At 44.7% G+C, this 18012-nt stretch overlaps 1 protein-coding gene across 8 annotated transcripts in view; it reads left to right on the top strand.

The window, feature by feature from the left end:
- Positions 1 to 18012, top strand: part of SUN1 (Sad1 and UNC84 domain containing 1) — a 161863-nt gene that overhangs the window by 71174 nt on the left and 72677 nt on the right. For 4 of the 8 annotated variants that reach the window (XM_075318068.1, XM_075318065.1, XM_075318064.1 and 1 more), the window contains 7 exons: positions 3386 to 3409; positions 3521 to 3730; positions 6674 to 6796; positions 9591 to 9674; positions 11717 to 11824; positions 12997 to 13095; positions 14767 to 14860. In XM_075318068.1, the coding sequence (XP_075174183.1) occupies positions 3386 to 3409; positions 3521 to 3730; positions 6674 to 6796; positions 9591 to 9674; positions 11717 to 11824; positions 12997 to 13095; positions 14767 to 14860 (742 nt within the window). The remainder of the gene's footprint in view (positions 1 to 3385; positions 3410 to 3520; positions 3731 to 6673; positions 6797 to 9590; positions 9675 to 11716; positions 11825 to 12996; positions 13096 to 14766; positions 14861 to 18012) is intronic. The other 4 variants (XM_075318066.1, XM_075318067.1, XM_075318070.1 and 1 more) reach the window with 4 other exon arrangements.

Below are 18012 nucleotides of genomic sequence, written 5' to 3' on the forward strand. Positions count from 1 at the left end.
GTGTGTGTGTATATATCTTTAATAAATAAAGCTGTGTGTGTGTGAATGTCCGCTAAAGGAATCCGCACCGTCGCATTTACAAAATTTTGCACAGACATCCCATGTGACTCAGGGAACGTCAAAGACTGTTTTGGCGGGAAAATTTAACCCTGCTCTTTAGTTACTATCCAAAAACCTGCCTCCATTAAAGTCAATGGAGCTGCGAGCTGTTAGGTTATTAATAGGAGCTGTAATTGGTTGCTATAGGAGCAAAAATTTAGTATAAGAAGCTCATGTGTTAGGTAATAAGATATTGGTGGGGAGACAGACACCGTGAAAGAGACAGACAGAGGCAGACACACAGGGAAAGAGACAGACGGGGAAAGAGACAGTCAGACAGGGAGTTACTATCCCAGTAAACTAAAGTTGATGAGGTTATTTAGTTCTTGAAGGGGATATCTACATCTGAGCATACTCGTGCCAATCTGTTTCCTCTACAGGGTGCATGGCATCCGTTTCCACCATTGGCTGTTTTTGCATGGGCATGCGGAGTCCGCCAATCTCCATCTCTAAACCCAGGTGCCATTCCTGCATCCTTATAAGTTGATCCCTATAAGCTTCCTTGGCATCCACAAGGAATGTACCCAACAAGTGAATCTCTCAGCAGCTTGCAATTTTGCCAAGATGGTATGTTGTCCTAGGGCAACAAAATTGGAAGAACAGACCTAAAGCAGAGTCTTGTTTAAACCTGTAGCTGACGCTTTTATTAAAGTGGTATGAAATATTTGGCTAACGCTCATGTGGATGCTGGAGCTGGGGAGCAGAAGCGTCTCAGTTTCAGCCAACTCTAAGGATGCGTTCCCATGGTCAGGACCTGCTGCCTTCTGGATGTGGTTAGTCCTGACCTGTTGGGCCGCGAGTCTCCTCTGCAGGAGACCACAGCTGCCCATGATCAGGGTTTAGAACACTGCGTTCTCTCGCTTGTCTTGTCCCTACGGAGGACGTTTTCGGCTCCGCAGCAATAAATTGACATGCTTGCAGCTCGGAAAGCCGCACCGCAGATCCGTTTTCGCTGTGGACAGTGCACACACAATGGGCATAGGATTTCTATAAATCCCATCCACTGTGTTTGTTCTGTACAACGCAGCGTTTTGGACACAGGCCAAACACGCTGCATACAAAACGCTGAAAATACTGATCATGGGTCCCGGGCCCTAAGGGTATGTGCACATGACATGTTCTATGCCTTCTCATTGACTTGTATTGTAAGTACTCTGCATCCTCTGACTGTAAAACACCTGAAGAATGATCAGACCACTTCTTTTAACCACATGGCGTCTTTTGAAACCTGAAGGGGTTAAGATGCCCAAAATTCCGAACATATGAACAGAGAGGGTTGTTTTTCGTTTTTTTTTTTCCCTGTATTTGTATGTGTGTGTGTGTGTGTGTGTGTGTGTGTGTGTGTGTGTGTGTGTGTGTATATAATATCTATCTCTCGATGTATGTCTATATTAGTGTGTTTCATTTAGACAGATTTCAAAGCAGACACGCTGAAAACCCCCCACTGTTAATATATATGTGACCTTCATTCCTGATGCTTTCATATCACAAAATTACTATTTACTTTTTTTATATTTATTTTGTTCCCACATTTGGAATGTATTTTACCAGCAGGAAGAATTTTCTAGTAGGACGACAGCTGTTGGGAATTTTGTTCTCTGCAACTATATTTTTTTCCTTTTTGGCACTGTAATTTCATGTAACAAAGTATGACTATGAGCAACCCAAGGTGACTGACCTGTGGGGACCATTTGAGTGGGAAACAAATCTCCATGATCTATATTGCACTTTTAGGTTGTGGGAACCAGTGGAGTAGGAAACAAATCTTCATGATCTATATTGCACTTTTAGGTTGTGGGAACCAGTGGAGTAGGAAACAAATCTTCATGATCTATATTGCACTTTTAGGTTGTGGGGACCAGTGGAGTAGGAAACAAATCTCCATGATCTATATTGCACTTTTAGGTTGTGGGGACCAGTGGAGTAGGAAACAAATCTCCATGATCTATATTGCACTTTTAGGTTGTGGGGACCAGTGGAGTAGGAAACAAATCTCCATGATCTATATTGCACTTTTAGGTTGTGGGGACCAGTGGAGTAGGAAACAAATCTTCATGATCTATATTGCACTTTTAGGTTGTGGGGACCAGTGGAGTAGGAAACAAATCTTCATGATCTATATTGCACTTTTAGGTTGTGGGGACCAGTGGAGTAGGAAACAAATCTCCATGATCTATATTGCACTTTTAGGTTGTGGGGACCAGTCGAGTGGGAGACAAATCTCCATGATCTATATTGCACTTTTAGGTTGTGGGGACCAGTGGAGTGGGAGACAAATCTCCATGATCTATATTGCACTTTTAGGTTGTGGGGACCAGTCGAGTGGGAAACAAATCTCCATGATCTAGATTGCACTTTTAGGTTGTGGGGACCAGTCGAGTGGGAAACAAATCTCCATGATGTATATTGCACTTTTAGGTTGTGGGAAACAAATCTCCATGATCTATATTGCACTTTTAGGTTGACACATTACATCTCCGTAATCATTTTATAAGTCTATGGAGCCGTTGCCACCAATTTTAACTTCTCGGAAAAAATATTTCATTATAGAGGCAGCATATAGAGGGCCTATAGTTGGCCATATATGTCTGATGTATACGGGCAGAACCTGCATTGTGTATACGAGGGCTCCCGACACTGTGGCGGCAGATGTCGAGAGAAGGATTGGTCTCAGGGGATAAGCCGCTGCCAGAGGGGTCTGATCTGGCCGCAGTCATACTATGCCATGTGTGGCAAGGTTGGATGAGCGCCATCGGCCACGGAATGTGCATGGACCGCCTTGGTCATGAGTTGTATAGGCTCTGTGTGGTTTCTATGGGGCCACAGTTCGTTTTCTTGAGTCTGTCCAATGTAGAAATGTCCTTTTCCAGTATGATTTCTTTTCTCTTCCACCAGGGATGGGGCTGGTGGTTCCCATCCAATTCAGACGACTGATCTACTACATGGAAATAAAATGATTCATGCGGGAAAACAATTGTTTTAGCTGAAAGTGGCTCTTCCTGTATAAAGAATAGGCCTATTGCTAAGAACAAGGGCGAGCGTCAGTGTTAGCGGGGCTCCGCGCTTCTACGGCTATGATTTTCACAGCTCCCTTTCTGTTAATCACGGTTGCTTAGCAACCCGTTCGGCTTGCGTCTGGTCCTTCTTTGCAGTATAATTGTGTTCCCTTTTGTACACCGGTTGCATCCCGCTGCCCCCGTCTCGGAGCACCTGGCTGCCTGTTCTTGACGAGACGATCATTTTTATGCTTGCGTCTAAATCTTTTTGTTTTTTTTTTCTCCTACAGGCCTTGATGATGATGGCCCAAAAGGTAAGTAGTGGGCTGTACATTACTCAGACTTTGTAATTCACCTGTCCAAGAGGAAAAAGATAAAAAAATTTTGTTTTTTTTTAATTTGCCCCCCCCCCCCCCCCATTTAAGCTGGAGACACGACAGTAACTCAAGGAAATGGAGACGTCCTCACGGCCGAAACGCAGACAACCCTATTAAATGGCTACACCTGCAACGACTGTAGCATGCTCTCCGAAAGGAGTAATGTCCTCACCGCCTACGCCCCCGTGCCAGCCGCGTCCTCCTTCACCACATCTTCATCTACACACGTGTACACCCGGGACCGGAGCCGCAAGTCAAGTAAGAATTCCTATCCCCGGCTGTCTCTCCTGTTTTGTCCAAATTTCACCGGTTTGGCAATGGTTCCTTATTTTCTCTGCCTCATCCGGTTGCCCATTCATGACAAATGCCACATGCAAAGCATGTTGCATGTTTGCATGAGTGGGAGCTCACATCTTACTAGAGGTATTTGGGAGTTTCCAAAATCTGTAAGGAGGACTTAGTTTTAATATACTTTCAGTGCCCTTCTATTGTTTTTATTAAAGGGAACCTGTCACCACTTTTTTGGCGTATAAGCTGCGGCCACCACCACTGGGCTCTTATATACAGTATTCTAACATGCTGTAAATAAGAGCCGAGACCTCTGTGTAGAACATAAAAAACACTTTAATACTCACCTAAACCGGTCGCTGCTGTGGATGTGGCTCAAATGGGCGTCTTTGTCCTCCGGTGCCGACACCAACTCTTTCGGCCATCTTTGTCCTCCATCTTCTGAAGACGCGATGCATGATGCGTCCGACGTCATCCACACTCGCCGGCATTCAGGTCCTGAGCAGGGCATATCAAAGTATTGTAGTGCGCCTGCGCGGGACCGGCGAGTGTGTATGATGTAGACGCGTCATGCACACAGGAGTCAGAAAGAGGACGAAGGTGGCTGAAAGAGGAGGCACCGGAAGATGAAGACGCCCATTTGAGCTACATCCACCGGTTTAAGTGAGTAGTATAAAGTGTTTATGTTCTACACTGCGGCCTGTGCTCTTATATATAGCATGTTAGAATACTGTATATAAGAGCCCGGTGGTGGTGGCCGCAGCTTATAGACCAAAAAAATGGTGACAGGTTCCCTTTTAAGCACCAACATTTTAATATTAAACACTATAAAGGGTACATAAAGTGGCCGGTGCCATTGAAGAGCCAGGTGCTTCTCTCTCCAAGCTTTAGTTTGTGGGACTTGATGGTCATAGTTATGCCCAGTGTTCTTCTAGCCCCAACCTTCTGAAAAGATGAACACATTCAGCAAAGTGTCTCATAACTGTCCCCATTTGCTACTTTAGAAGCATGGATGCAGTCTTCTTTAATCTGGTAAGGTAGTTTATATACTGTGCCTTGAAAAAGTATTCATACCCCGTGAACTTTTTGTTTTTGATCAGTGGACCTTCTTTCATGTGCCATTTTAGGGCAGTGTTCCCCAACTCCAGTCCTCAACGCCCCCCCCCCCAACAGTTGCATGTTTTCAGGATTTCCTTAGTATTGAACAGGTGATAATTTAATCACCTACACAGGTAAGTGATTCCAGCACCTATGAGGAAATCATGAAAACCTGCACAGTTGATGGGCCTTGAGGACTGGAGTTTGGGAACGCCTATTTAGGCCATCTACACACTAGAAATTGACTTTTTCTTAAGGAAAATCTGGAGCCTCTGAAAAAATCCCGCACCCACGGTAAAAAAAAACCGCACCAAAACCGCAACGAAATCTGCATGCGGTTTTACCGCGATTTGGTGCGGATTTGCCACGGATTTTCCTCAGGTTGGTCCCTGTGGATTTTTACCATTATCTATGGCAAAAACCGCAGGTACCTGCGGAAAAGAAGTGATATGCTCATTAATTCCGCAGCGGAAAATCCACGGGTAAATCCACAGGTATAAAAAAACGCAGTACGTGCACAGCATTTTTTAAATCCCATAGGTTTTGCTGGGGAATGACTGCATTTAGACACATTTAGACACATTTTCTGCAGCAAATCCGCAGTGTGCGCACATAGCCTTAGGGGACACAGTGAGCATGTGGAAGAAGGTCCTCTGGTCAGATGAGCCCAAACTAGAACTTTTTGGGCTAAATGCAAAACGCTATGAGTAGTAGAAAACAAACACTGCACATCACCCTGAAAACACCATCCCCACAGTCGCACATGGTGGTAGCGTCATGCTGTGGGGAGGCTTTTGTTCAGCAGGGTCAGGGAAGCTGGTCAGAACTGATGGGAAGATGGATGGAGCTAAATATAGGGCAGTCCTGGAGGAAAACCTGTTAGAAGCTAGAAAAGGCTTGGGACTGTGGCATAGGTTCACCTTCCAGCAATAAATCCACCCTCAGTATAAATGAATGGTTTTGATGAAAGTGTGTGTGTGTGTGTCTGTCTGTGTCTGTGTGTACGGCCCAGTTACCGACCAGACTGAAATTCTATTGCGAATCTGTGACAAGAAGTGAAAATTTCTGTTCAGTGTCTCCATCCAATCTCATTGGGCTAGAGAGATTTTTTTTTTTCCCCCCCTTCTTTGAAAAATTTGAGCCTCATAGATGTGCAAATCTGGTAGAGACATAACTGAAAAGACTTGCAGCGGTAACTGCAGCAAAAGGTGGTCCTACAGAGTATTGACTCAGGGGGGGCTGAGTACAAACGCACGTCACAATTTTAAGTATTTATATTTTTAATATATTTAGAAAACCATGTATCATTTCCAGGTGTTGGTATAGCACATAAAATATATTTGTTTGTGGGTGTAGCGTGAAAAGTTTACAGCGTATGAATACTTTTTAAAGGCACTGTACATACGAACGATGCAGGACTAGTCCTATGTGGTTTCCTCCCCCCAGACTAGTCCTCCCTCAAATCTAGTCGTGCCACTCTGGGCAGGATTGGCAGCCTACGTACTATACTCCTCATAGTAGGACCTTTTAAGCAGGCTTATCAACCTGACCCAAGGAGGCGAGAGGATCTGAGGCAGGACTAGACTCCCCAAAGTTCTGCCCCATTATCATCTGTAACGCTACGGGATAAAAGGTAATTCTTCAGCACTAGTAGGCACATACATCACATGTAAAAAATCTATAAAAATGCAGGGATGGCTATTGCATGCAGGACATATTCCAGTATAATGGGAAGTATCTGATGAGGTCTTCCTTTCTGTTCCTCAATCATTAGTGGCGCCCTGGTGTTAGAAATGACCTGTTTTCTCTTGGTAGGAGAAGGAGCTCAGTCCGTGCACAAGGCAGTGCGGCTGGTCAGACGGGCAGCGTCATCCCTGACGGCACTGCTCGTGAAACTGTTTCACATGATTACTATGAAGCTTGGTTTTGAGGAGAAAGGTACCAAAACTTGGTGATTTGGCCCCCCCCACCCCTGCACTATATGACTCTCAATCTCTTGGCTTGGGGCATTGGTGGTGGGCTTCTCTGCAGTTCACGGATGGCTCTTGGTGGTGACTATGGATGTGTTCTGCTCTTATAGCTTGTGCACCTCTGGCAGCTTGCAGGTTGGGATGTGACGCCTACGCACCCTTTACGGTGGCTTTGTTTGTAGGACTTGGGACTCTTCTGTTCACGTTTCTGCTCCGCTTTGGTCTGATGCCGCATTAATGACCTATTATTCATGTTTTATTAACCGGTTTATGTAGACAGAGCGTAGTCACGTTCTGCAACTTTCTTGTATGCTTTTGTATTTTAAAGGATTATTCCCTAAAAACTAAAAAAAACAAATTCCTATTCATAGGATTTTCACAAGATCATGGTGCTGGATCCTGGGAACGAGGCGCTGCAGAACCTCCTCTGGAATGGAGCGGAGGTGCGCCCTCGCTAACTCTGCTCCATGTGTGGTCTGTAGGATTTTTGATAATGGCGACGCGCTGTCCTCCCGTTTTGTCCAGCAGCCCCATTGATGATGAATGGAGCAGCTCCAGTCAAGCCTGGGCTCTGCAAAGCCTTGTTCCCAGCAGTCCGTAAGCTATGCACTAACCTATGCAGAGGAGATGACTTATGATTTTGGAAATAATCTTTAAAATCCACATTTGTAACTTCTCCTTGCTGTTGGTGGATGGAAGTGGTCTGAGGTGTGATGCTGATAAAGCTGACAGCTAAGTTTGTAACAATTGTCCCTTTTTTGGTGGGGGGGTGACCTTTGGGCTAAGTTCTGCTTTCTTGTAGACGTTGTTTAGGTTTAATACGGAAGTCCGCACACACTCTGTGTGACTGCAGTCTTGCCAATCCTCACAGCGCATATGGTGCGCACTGTCAGGATTCTCTGGTGTCGGTACCGCAAGTATGCAATATTCATACTCCAGGTTACATTCAAACTAGACATGGCCAATCCTCCCAGCACATATGGTACGTGCTGTCTGTATTCTCTGGTGTCTGTACCTCAAGTATGCAATATGCATACTCCAGATTACATTCAGACTAGACATGGCCAATCCTCCCAGCTCATATGATACGTGCTGTCTGTATTCTCTGGTGTCTGTACCTCAAGTATGCAATATTCATACTCCAGGTTACATTCAGACTAGACATGGCCAATCCTCCCAGCACATATGGTACGTGCTGTCTGTATTCTTGGTGTATGTATGGCAAGTATGCAATATGCATACTCCAAATTACATTCAGACTAGACATTGCCAATCCTCACAGCACATACGGTGCGCATTGTCGGGATTCTCTGGTGTCTGTACCGCAAGTATGCAATATTCATACTCAAGGTTACATTCAGTCTAGACATGGCCAATCCTCCCAGCACATATGATACGTGCTGTCTGTATTCTCTGGTGTCTGTACCGCAAGTATGCAATATACCTGGTTACATTCAGACTAGACGTGTCCAATCCTGACAGCACATATGGTGCGTACTGTCGGTATTCTCTGGTGTCTGTACCCCAAGTATGCAATATGCATATACCTGGTTACATTCACACTAGACGTGCGGCCTCTCTCAATACACTAGTATTGAGCTACACGTCTAGTCGGAATGTGGCCGGGAGTGTGGAAATCGTATACTTGTAGTCATATGGGCTCCTGTTTCCAACATTAAAGAATCCTGACAATGTGCATGGTGCGTACTGTAAGGATTGACATGTCTGCAGTTCCACAGTTACTGTAGACTTTCATGTTTAAACATGGACAACCCCTTTAAATGCTACTGCTGGCCGGAACACCACCATGGTCACGTAGTGCTGCTCTGAAAGAAATCTGCCTTGTCTTTCCAATCCTGGACAACCCCTCTAAGCTTTCTAACAGACGCTATAACCTTTAAAGGGTTCTGTCAGCACAGAATGACTGTTCAAACCAAGCACAGGCGCTCTGTGCATTAAGGAGGGGCCAAAATTTTAAGTGCACCATCCCACCTGCTTCCTTTCCACCTATCTCTACCCCTAGCCCCTCCTCATTGATTGACAGCTGAGAAGGGTAGAGATAGATTGGAAAATAAGCAGGTATGAAGGTGGAGATAAATCATTGGCTACATCAAGAGCCTGTTCTTGGTTTGAACAGTCATTTTGTGCTGACAGTTCCTTTTAAAAGTATGTTTACAAATGCCTTTCGCCCCAAATCTACATGGTTTACATACGGATTTTATCACCAATTTTAAGCCAATTTCATGACAATGAAACAAAATCCTCGACAGTGTTTTTTTGTTTTTTTTTTTTTGTTTTATCTGCAGTGTGTGAATGAGCTTTTATAAAAATCTATTAACGTTGCTGCTGATTTTAATATCGTCTGCAAATTTTCCACTTGCAAATCCAGACTGATTTATGGTCATGTGTGAAAGTCGTTTTCTGAGAGCCAAACACTAATGGGTCTTCCCCCGTTGAGTGTGGGTCCAAGAAGGCATGCACTCCAGCAAGTGTCCATTTCATTGAAGTCCGACTCGTGTTTCGGGGTTTGGACCCCAGCTGGCTTCTTCTAAGCATTGTCCTATAGTGTCCGACTCCTGGAAAACCCTTTTCGAGCACATCACAAAGTGCATGTTACTCAGAGAGTATTAAACAAACTGTTTAGCAAGCAGCAAGCAAATTTTATTCATGGCATTGCCAAGACTCCCGTCTCCTTGGTGTCATGCAAATCCAGACTCGGACGCTTTTTATATTTCATTTTGCCCCATGTGTGTGTGTTCCAGCTCATTCGAATTTCTGTGGAAGTATGAATGTGAAAGCCCATGAGTCGGAGGCCGGACATCTCCATGTGAATGGAGAAACCATCTGTAAGTATCCCAATGCATGTCGTTCGCTGCTCGGAAGACTAACGCCCACTAGTGCCGGCATCTGCAGAATAACTATCTGGGCGTGCGTATAGTCATGGGAAGTTTGACAACATGCTGCCGTTTTGTAGTGGACTCCGAGTAGCCAATTGGGCTAACTACACTGTTGATGCAGTTGGTCCTTCAAAATTGGAAACTTGTCACTCTCCCGACACATCATCAATAGTCAGGTGGACTACAGTTCACCTCCAGTACCCCAATAGTCAGGTGGACTACAGTTCACCTCCAGTACCTCAATAGTCAGAGGGACTACAGTTCACCTCCAGTACCTCAATAGTCAGGTGGACTACAGTTCACCTCCAGTACCTCAATAGTCAGGTGGACTGCAGTTTACCTCCAGTACCTCAATAGTCAGGTGGACTACAGTTCACCTCCAGTACCTCAATAGTCAGGTGGACTACAGTTCACCTCCAGTACCTCAATAGTCAGGTGGACTACAGTTCACCTCCAGTACCTCAATAGTCAGGTGGACTACAGTTCACCTCCAGTACCGCAATAGTCAGGTGGACTACAGTTCACCTCCAGTACCGCAATAGTCAGGTGGACTACAGTTCACCTCCAGTACCGCAATAGTCAGGTGGACTACAGTTCACCTCCAGTACCGCAATAGTCAGGTGGACTACAGTTCACCTCCAGTACCGCAATAGTCAGGTGGACTACAGTTCACCTCCAGTACCTCAATAGGCAGGTGGACTACAGTTCACCTCCAGTACCTCAATAGTCAGGTGGACTGCAGTTTACCTCCAGTACCTCAATAGTCAGGTGGACTACAGTTCACCTCCAGTACCTCAATAGTCATAGGGACTACAGTTCACCTCCAGTACCTCAATAGTCAGGGGGACTACAGTTCACCTCCAGTACTTCCAATAGTCAGGTGGACTGCAGTTCACCTCCAATAGTCAGGTGGACTGCAGTTCACCTCCAGTACCTCAATAGTCAGGTGGACTGCAGTTCACCTCCAGTACCTCAATAGTCAGGGGGACTACAGTTCACCTCCAGTACCTCAATAGTCAGGGGGACTACAGTTCACCTCCAGTACCTCAATAGTCAGGGGGACTACAGTTCACCTCCAGTACCTCAATAGTCAGAGGGACTACAGTTCACCTCAAGTACCTTACCCTCTTCGAATGCCCTCGGGGGTGCAGAAAACCAAGATATAGGAAGCTGCCGAGTTTCTCACACTGTACAACTGCCTCGGCTACCTCTACATACAGATGAAGTGGAGGGTACACGAGGACTTGTCGGAAAGTGTCACCTGTAAAGTAGGCACTTGCCACTCAACCCGTGTTATCTTGGTTTCCTGAATGCTCTTGGATGTGACTTATTATATTGAGAGGTTCGAGTGTGGGGTTTTTTTTTAGTTTGAGCTACACTACTAGACCCAATCGCCACCAAAAATTGAGGCTTTGCCTAGGAAAGATAAAGGGTGTATGGTGTTGGAGCTTGGCCACCCCTAAACTCATGATCATCAGAGCTCGAGGATGGGCCATCTTTTGGAACCCACTTTGAAGTAAAGTCGCACTGGACCTTAGAGTTGGGCTTTCAACGTTTTTTCTTATTTCGGGAAGTGATGGAATCTAACCTCCAGGACCACCACTGATCCTAAGCATGAAAGGGATGCCGCGAAGCTCCTTTTTAGTTATAACCCCCTCAAATGGTCGTTATGAGGTGTGGCATGGCTCCTGAGCTACTTGTAGTTCCCTGTACAGAATCTCTGCTGGTCACTTGACTATGAAGGAACTGCAGATCACCCCAATCAATTGAAAAGGAGCCATGACATGCCCTTGTGGAGGGTTACAGTCGTGAGGAAGACCGTGCTGGTGACATGAGGTCTCGCCCCCAATGATACTAGTAAGCGGTGACCTATTGCTAGGATGCATTATCCCTTAAGAAAGGGAATGGCGTTTGTTACTATACCTCATTGACGTTGCGGGGGGGGTCAGAGGTTCCCAGGACTGTTAACCAATTCTTATAATAATCCACAGGTGATGACTGTATAAGGATGAAACATGAAACACGTTCCACTGTCCATACGGGCTCCTCACAGGCTAAAAGGGTGACGGGGTCCTTGTGGCACGTCCTTTCTTACACAGGTCTATTTTTACAGATTATTTTACTTTTCCTCACTAACCTCCACTATCCTCATCTGCACACTGATCCGGACTCTTTTTTTTTTTTTTTTTCTTTTTTTAACTCTGTTCCTTTGTGCCCAGTGCTGCCATAGAGTTGTCACCAAACTAAAAATGTCAACCTGCAAATACCGCTCCAGGAGCCTTTTGTGTCTTCCCCATTCTATGTCCCTCACTTGGATCTTAGTGGCTTTTCCAGAATTCAACATTTTCTTGTCTATTTGTGTTGGGTTTTTTTTGTCTTGTTTGTATGAGATAACTTTAAGGTTCATTGTCCTCTAGTCATCCACATGCTGGCACATGTTTTATGTGTCATTCCTAGAATGTATCGAAGTAGGCATCTCGCAGTCCAGCCAGCAAACCCGCCCCGACATGGTGCGGCCATCTCCGTGCAGGTGGCCCAATTTGCAGGACTGATAATCAAAGACAATCAGGATTTCTAAGAAACAATACTACAGTATTTTTATTTTTTTTTTAATTTATTTATCTTTTTCTTCAGCTAATGAGATAATTGCAACTACAGTCCAAATATATTTCAGTTCTTTATATAACAAACCCCTCTTGCTTTAGATGTAATCCAATTATAGAGGTATTTCCATATCTGCCATTTATGGCAATATCCCACAGGTGCGGATTCTGGTGGGATGCGTATATAGCTGCAGAATAAGGATGGTCTATCCGACCCCTAGTCTGATGAGATGGAAAATGAAGAGACTTGTCCACGGCTCTTTGTCATTCACTTCTATGGGAGTCATAGTAGCATTTGACCCCTATTCTGAAGATGGACCCACCGGTATATAAGGGATCCCCTGGATGTTCCATATATACATAGGGTGAACTTATTGCTTTGGAACTAGTCTCCATTTTCGGGCCATGTGCACACACTATAGGCTCACGCTAGTCATGTGCATGGAGTCTTTGTAAGCCATTGCCTTCTCTACTATGAATGATTGGTCCACAGTGTTGGGTTTGGCACAATGTCTCCTGTTTCGATTAAATCTTTACCTCTCTGCTCCTCCTTATAGCACTAACCTATTTCATAGCCCTGTACAAAGCATGCGTGTGTATCAATGGAAGCGTTACGTACACTTGTTTGCTATGTTTTTTTTTTATTTTTTTTTGTTTTATTTTTTTAGGTTACCTTTTAATGCAGGCGGCGCGCAGTGCTGGAGCGGCTGGATGGTTTGTATCCAGGAAGGTGTTGTCGTTTCTTTGGTTGGCCATTGTATCACCAGGTTATTATTTTGATTTTGCGCATTGGGAAGGTCTCTGCATTTATTCACTTTTTTTGCTTTCTTGCATACTTTTTTTATTTTAAAATGTAATAAAATATATATATTTTAAATTTTCATAGTCCTCCATATGTTGGTTGTATGACGCCCTCACTTCTTATACTGTTGTGCCTCACTAATAGTATACAAGGGGCTGCTGATAAGTCTTTGGCTTTGTGATTTTTTTTTTTTTGTTTCTATGGTAACGAATGTTACATCACATGAAAGCCTTGTGTCGAATATATGTTTTCAAAGTGTTTGTTGCTTATGGCAACAGTGTTCTGCGCACGCGGGAAAACAAAATGGCGGAGTCTAATGCGATATTCACAGCAACTGAGAGCAGAGGAGTGATAAAATTCTTGTTTCTGCAAGGAAAGTCCACGCTGGATATTCATGGTGATATGTCGCAGACATTGGGGGATCAGTGCCCTTCATGTTCCACAGTTAAGAACTGGGTTGCCAAATTTAAAACAGGCCACTTCAGCAGCAATGATGAGGAACTTCCTGGACGCCCAAGAGTGGTTATTGTTCCGGAGATCGTCGATGCTGTGCACAACCTGATACTGGAGAATCCACGAATTTCAGCTACAGCAATAGCAGATATCATGGGGATTTCCCGTGAACGTGTTTGTGTCATTATCCATGAACATTTGGACATCAGGAAGTGATCTGCAAAGTGGGTCCGTAAATGTTTAACAGCTTAGAGAAGCATGCGAGTGAAAACTTCCCGGTCCATATATCCGTGTTTCTGGACTGATGAGAACTTCCTGGATCGACTGGTCACTATGGATGAGACCTGCATTTATTTGTATGACCCTGAAAACAAGAAACAGTCAAAAGAGTGGAGGCACAGTGGATCTCCTCGTCCAAAGAAGTTTAGGGTGCAAAAATCAGCCACTAAGACGATGGTGTCTGTGTTCTGGGATGAGAAGGGTGTGCTGTTAGTGGACTACCTTCAAAAGGGTTCCACCATCAATGCAAGGTTTTACATTGAACTTTTGGACCAATTGAAGGCAACTCTGAAGGCCAAAATCCACGGCAAGCTGTCCAAAGGAATCTTGTTCCTGCAAGACAACGCCTCCGATCACAATGCACAAGTGACCACGGCAAAACTGGCAGAGCTGGGCTTCTAGCTGGTTGACCCACCCACCTTATTCACCATATCTATCGCCCTCCAACTATCATCTGTTTCCAAACCTGAAACCTGAAGAAACACCTCAAGGGTACCAAATTTCACACCATTTCTGATGCCATGGCTGCTACGGATGCCTGGTTTGAGGCACAACCGAAATATTTCTTTTTGCTAGGCTTACAGAACTTGGAATATAAATGTAAGAAGTACGTTGTCATCAGTGGAGAGTATGTGGAAGAAATGTAAAGTTTCATCATCCTAACTCGTTTCTTTCTGGGTAAAGCCAAAGACTCATCAGCAGCCCCTCGTATAGATCCTTGGCGTGGACGTGCATGCCAGTTCTCTGCTCTGTACCTGGTAGTGGGATGCACATTTTTATCATTCCAGGTTTTCTTGCATGTTCCGGTGTCCATTTATCACGGCGTGTTCATCTGCACGAGCTCTCGGCTTTGACCCCTGTTTACATAGCGAGCTGTGTCTCATCCTTCATCTCTGCCTTGCAGGAATGGCCGCATCTGGACTCTTCTGGTGGCTGGGCACAGGCTGGTACCAGCTCACCACCCTGGTTTCCTTGCTCAACGTATTTTTCTTAACTAGGTCAGTATTTTATGAAATTGTAATGTGCGTGGGAGTTAAAGCTTAAATGTGGCGCTCCGCATACAAATAGTCACTGAGCTGGTGCTTCGCTACAGAATAGACCTCTCCACCTACCATTTTCTGGCTTGATTCCGGTTCTGTCCTCTTCCCAGAAGAAGAGCAGGTCTATTGACCTCTTATCTCTGCAGGATTGTAATGAATCTATACCGGTTGGACGGACATCATTAAAGGGGTATTCTCCTCTCAATATCCTATCCCAATATGTAATAGGTGTAATAATATTAGCAAATACCTAAAATTAGAAATGTAGTATAGTTCTCCTGATTAGCTGTGTCACTTACCTCATGTGCAGGGCATTGCAGTTTAGGTATCCATGGTTACAACAACTGATATAGTGAGTTACTTGCTTGTGGTCGTAGCCATAGATGCCTAAGCTGCAATGCCCTGCACATGAGGTAAGAGACATGGCTATATCAGGAGAATTCTAGCAAATACCTCCAATTGGAAATGTAGTATAGTTCTCCTGATTTGCTGTGTCACTTACCTCATGTGCAGGGCATTGCAGCTTAGGTATCCATGGTTACGACCACTGATAGTGACAGTTGCTTGTGGTCGTAACCATAGATACCTAAGCTGCAATGCCCTGCACATATCAATGATTACAACCAAGCAACTAACTCTCACTTATGAGAGGTCGACCCCATAGATACCTAAGCTGCAATGCCCTGCACATGAGGTAAGAGACATAGCTATATCAGGAGAACTATAGCAAATACCTCCAATTAGAGATGTAGTATAGTTCTCCTCCTGATTAGCCATGCCTCTTGCCTCATGTGCAGGGCATTGCAGCTTACATATCCATGGTCACGACCACTCATATATTGACAGTTGCTTGTGGCTGTAACCATAGATACTTAAGCTGCAATGCCCTGTACATATCCATGGTTACAACCACAAGCAAGTAACTGATTGGTCATAACCATGGATGCCTAAGCTGCAATGCCCTGCACATGAGGTAAGAGACATGGCTGTATCAGGAGAACTATAGCGTATACCTCCAATTAGAGATGTAGCATAGTTCTCCTGATAGGCCATGTCTCTTACCTCATGAGCAGGGCATTGCAGCTTAGGTATCCATGGCTATGACCACTCATATAGTTACAGATAGATAGTTGCTTATGGTCGTAACCATAGATACCTAAGCTGCAATGACCTGCACATATCCATAGTTACAACCACAAGCAAGTAACTGAGCGTTCATAACCATGGATGCCTAAGCTGCAATGCCCTGCACATGAGGTAAGAGACATGGCTATATCAGGAGACCTATACTACATTTCTAATTGGAGGTATTTGTTAATTTTATTACACCTACTATTTGGATAGGATCTTGGAGATGAGACTACCCGTGTAAGACAGTGGGCGGACAGTTTGGCTCTTTGCGAGAGGCACCGTCTCCATGGGTAGTTTGTGGCACACATGCTGTGTTACTGTGGCCCTTTCGTGGGATAAAACTATGTTCCCTTTAAATATTTTGTGACGTTATTATTTAGCTAGTAGTTCTGTTTAAAGGCACACTCTGGGCGAGTTTGATACTGCGTTATGCCTAATGTGGCGCTTGAGGGAACGTACTCTGACACAATGAATTAAAGCATACCATAGAGAGCCCCCCATGTCGTGGCTTGCCAGCCCTTCAACTCTGCATAGGGCATAACGCAGTATTCTGGTTTTACCCCTTGTGTCCTTTTTATATACACATTGTGGCGTATCTATTTCCCATGCTCAGCAGCTTTCTTTAAATGTTCTGCCTAGTAATAGCAAACGTGATGCTGGAGACTGGATTTTGTAGTTAAAGGGGATCCATCACTTGTGAAATAAACACAAAACGTGACAGTAGATGAAATTCTCGAACATTTCTTATATACATGTAATTAGTTAATCTGATTCCCCTTAGTGTTATGAGGGACACAGCTTTTACTTTCATTGTGTACCAGTGAGTGCAAAGTCTGAAGATACTCCCATCTCTGGGAGATACCAACTGTGAAGGGGTGAAATCTGCAGAGACTATGCTCTGGGAGCTACCAACTGTGAAGGGTGAAATCTGCAGAGACTATGCTCTGGGAGCTACCAACTGTGAAGGGTGAAATCTGCAGAGACTATGCTCTGGGAGCTACCAACTGTGAAGGGTGAAATCTGCAGAGACTATGCTCTGGGAGCTACCAACTGTGAAGGGGTGAAATCTGCAGAGACTATGCTCTGGGAGCTACCAACTGTGAAGGGTGAAATCTGCAGAGACTATGCTCTGGGAGCTACCAACTGTGAAAGGGTGAAATCTGCAGAGATTCTGCTCTGGGAGCTACCAACTGTGAAGGGGTGTAATCTACAGAGACTATGCTCTGGGAGCTACCAACTGTGAAGGGGTGAAATCTGCAGACTATGCTCTGGGAGCTACCAACTGTGAAGGGGTGACATTTGCAGAGACTGATCTGGGAGCTACCAATTGTGAAGGGGTGAAATCTGCAGATTGCTCTGGGAGATACCATCTGGGAGGAGGAATGATTCAGGGTCAACAAATCAATTTGCCTATTTATCTATTTTATGTAGTCATTGTCCATAGAATACAGATGTAGCAAACTTTACCTTGACACCGATAAAACGGCACTGGGATAGCAGGGCACAAAAATGTTTCATGATGCCGAACTTAAAAAAGGCTTGTGTCGTGCTATGTGTTCTTCACCTTCTATGTCAGCTTAAGAATATGATCTCTGATGAGGTTTGTCAAGTTAAAATTTGCTACATCTGTACAATGGGACAATCAGCTCCCCTATTTTTCACCATAAGGCCCTGTGCGCACTTACCGGATTTTGCCACGGATTTTTTGCGGTTTTGCTGCAGAAAATGTTCATAACATCTCTGCAGTGAATCACCAGCAAAACCTATGGGCAAAAAAAATGCTGTGCGCACTATGCGGAATTTGACAGCTGCATGTTTTGCTGCGGGATTCCGACAGGAAAAACAATTGCATGTCACTTCTTTTCCGCACAGCGCTGCGGGATTTTACTCCATTGACTCCAATGTAATCGCGAAATCCCGCAGGTAATAACGCAGACAGCAAATTCTGTGCGGTTCACTGCGTTTTCCTGCGTTATTCC

This window comes from Anomaloglossus baeobatrachus, chromosome 7, assembly GCF_048569485.1.
Source record: "Anomaloglossus baeobatrachus isolate aAnoBae1 chromosome 7, aAnoBae1.hap1, whole genome shotgun sequence".
In the NCBI taxonomy this organism is placed as follows: Eukaryota; Metazoa; Chordata; class Amphibia; order Anura; family Aromobatidae; genus Anomaloglossus; species Anomaloglossus baeobatrachus.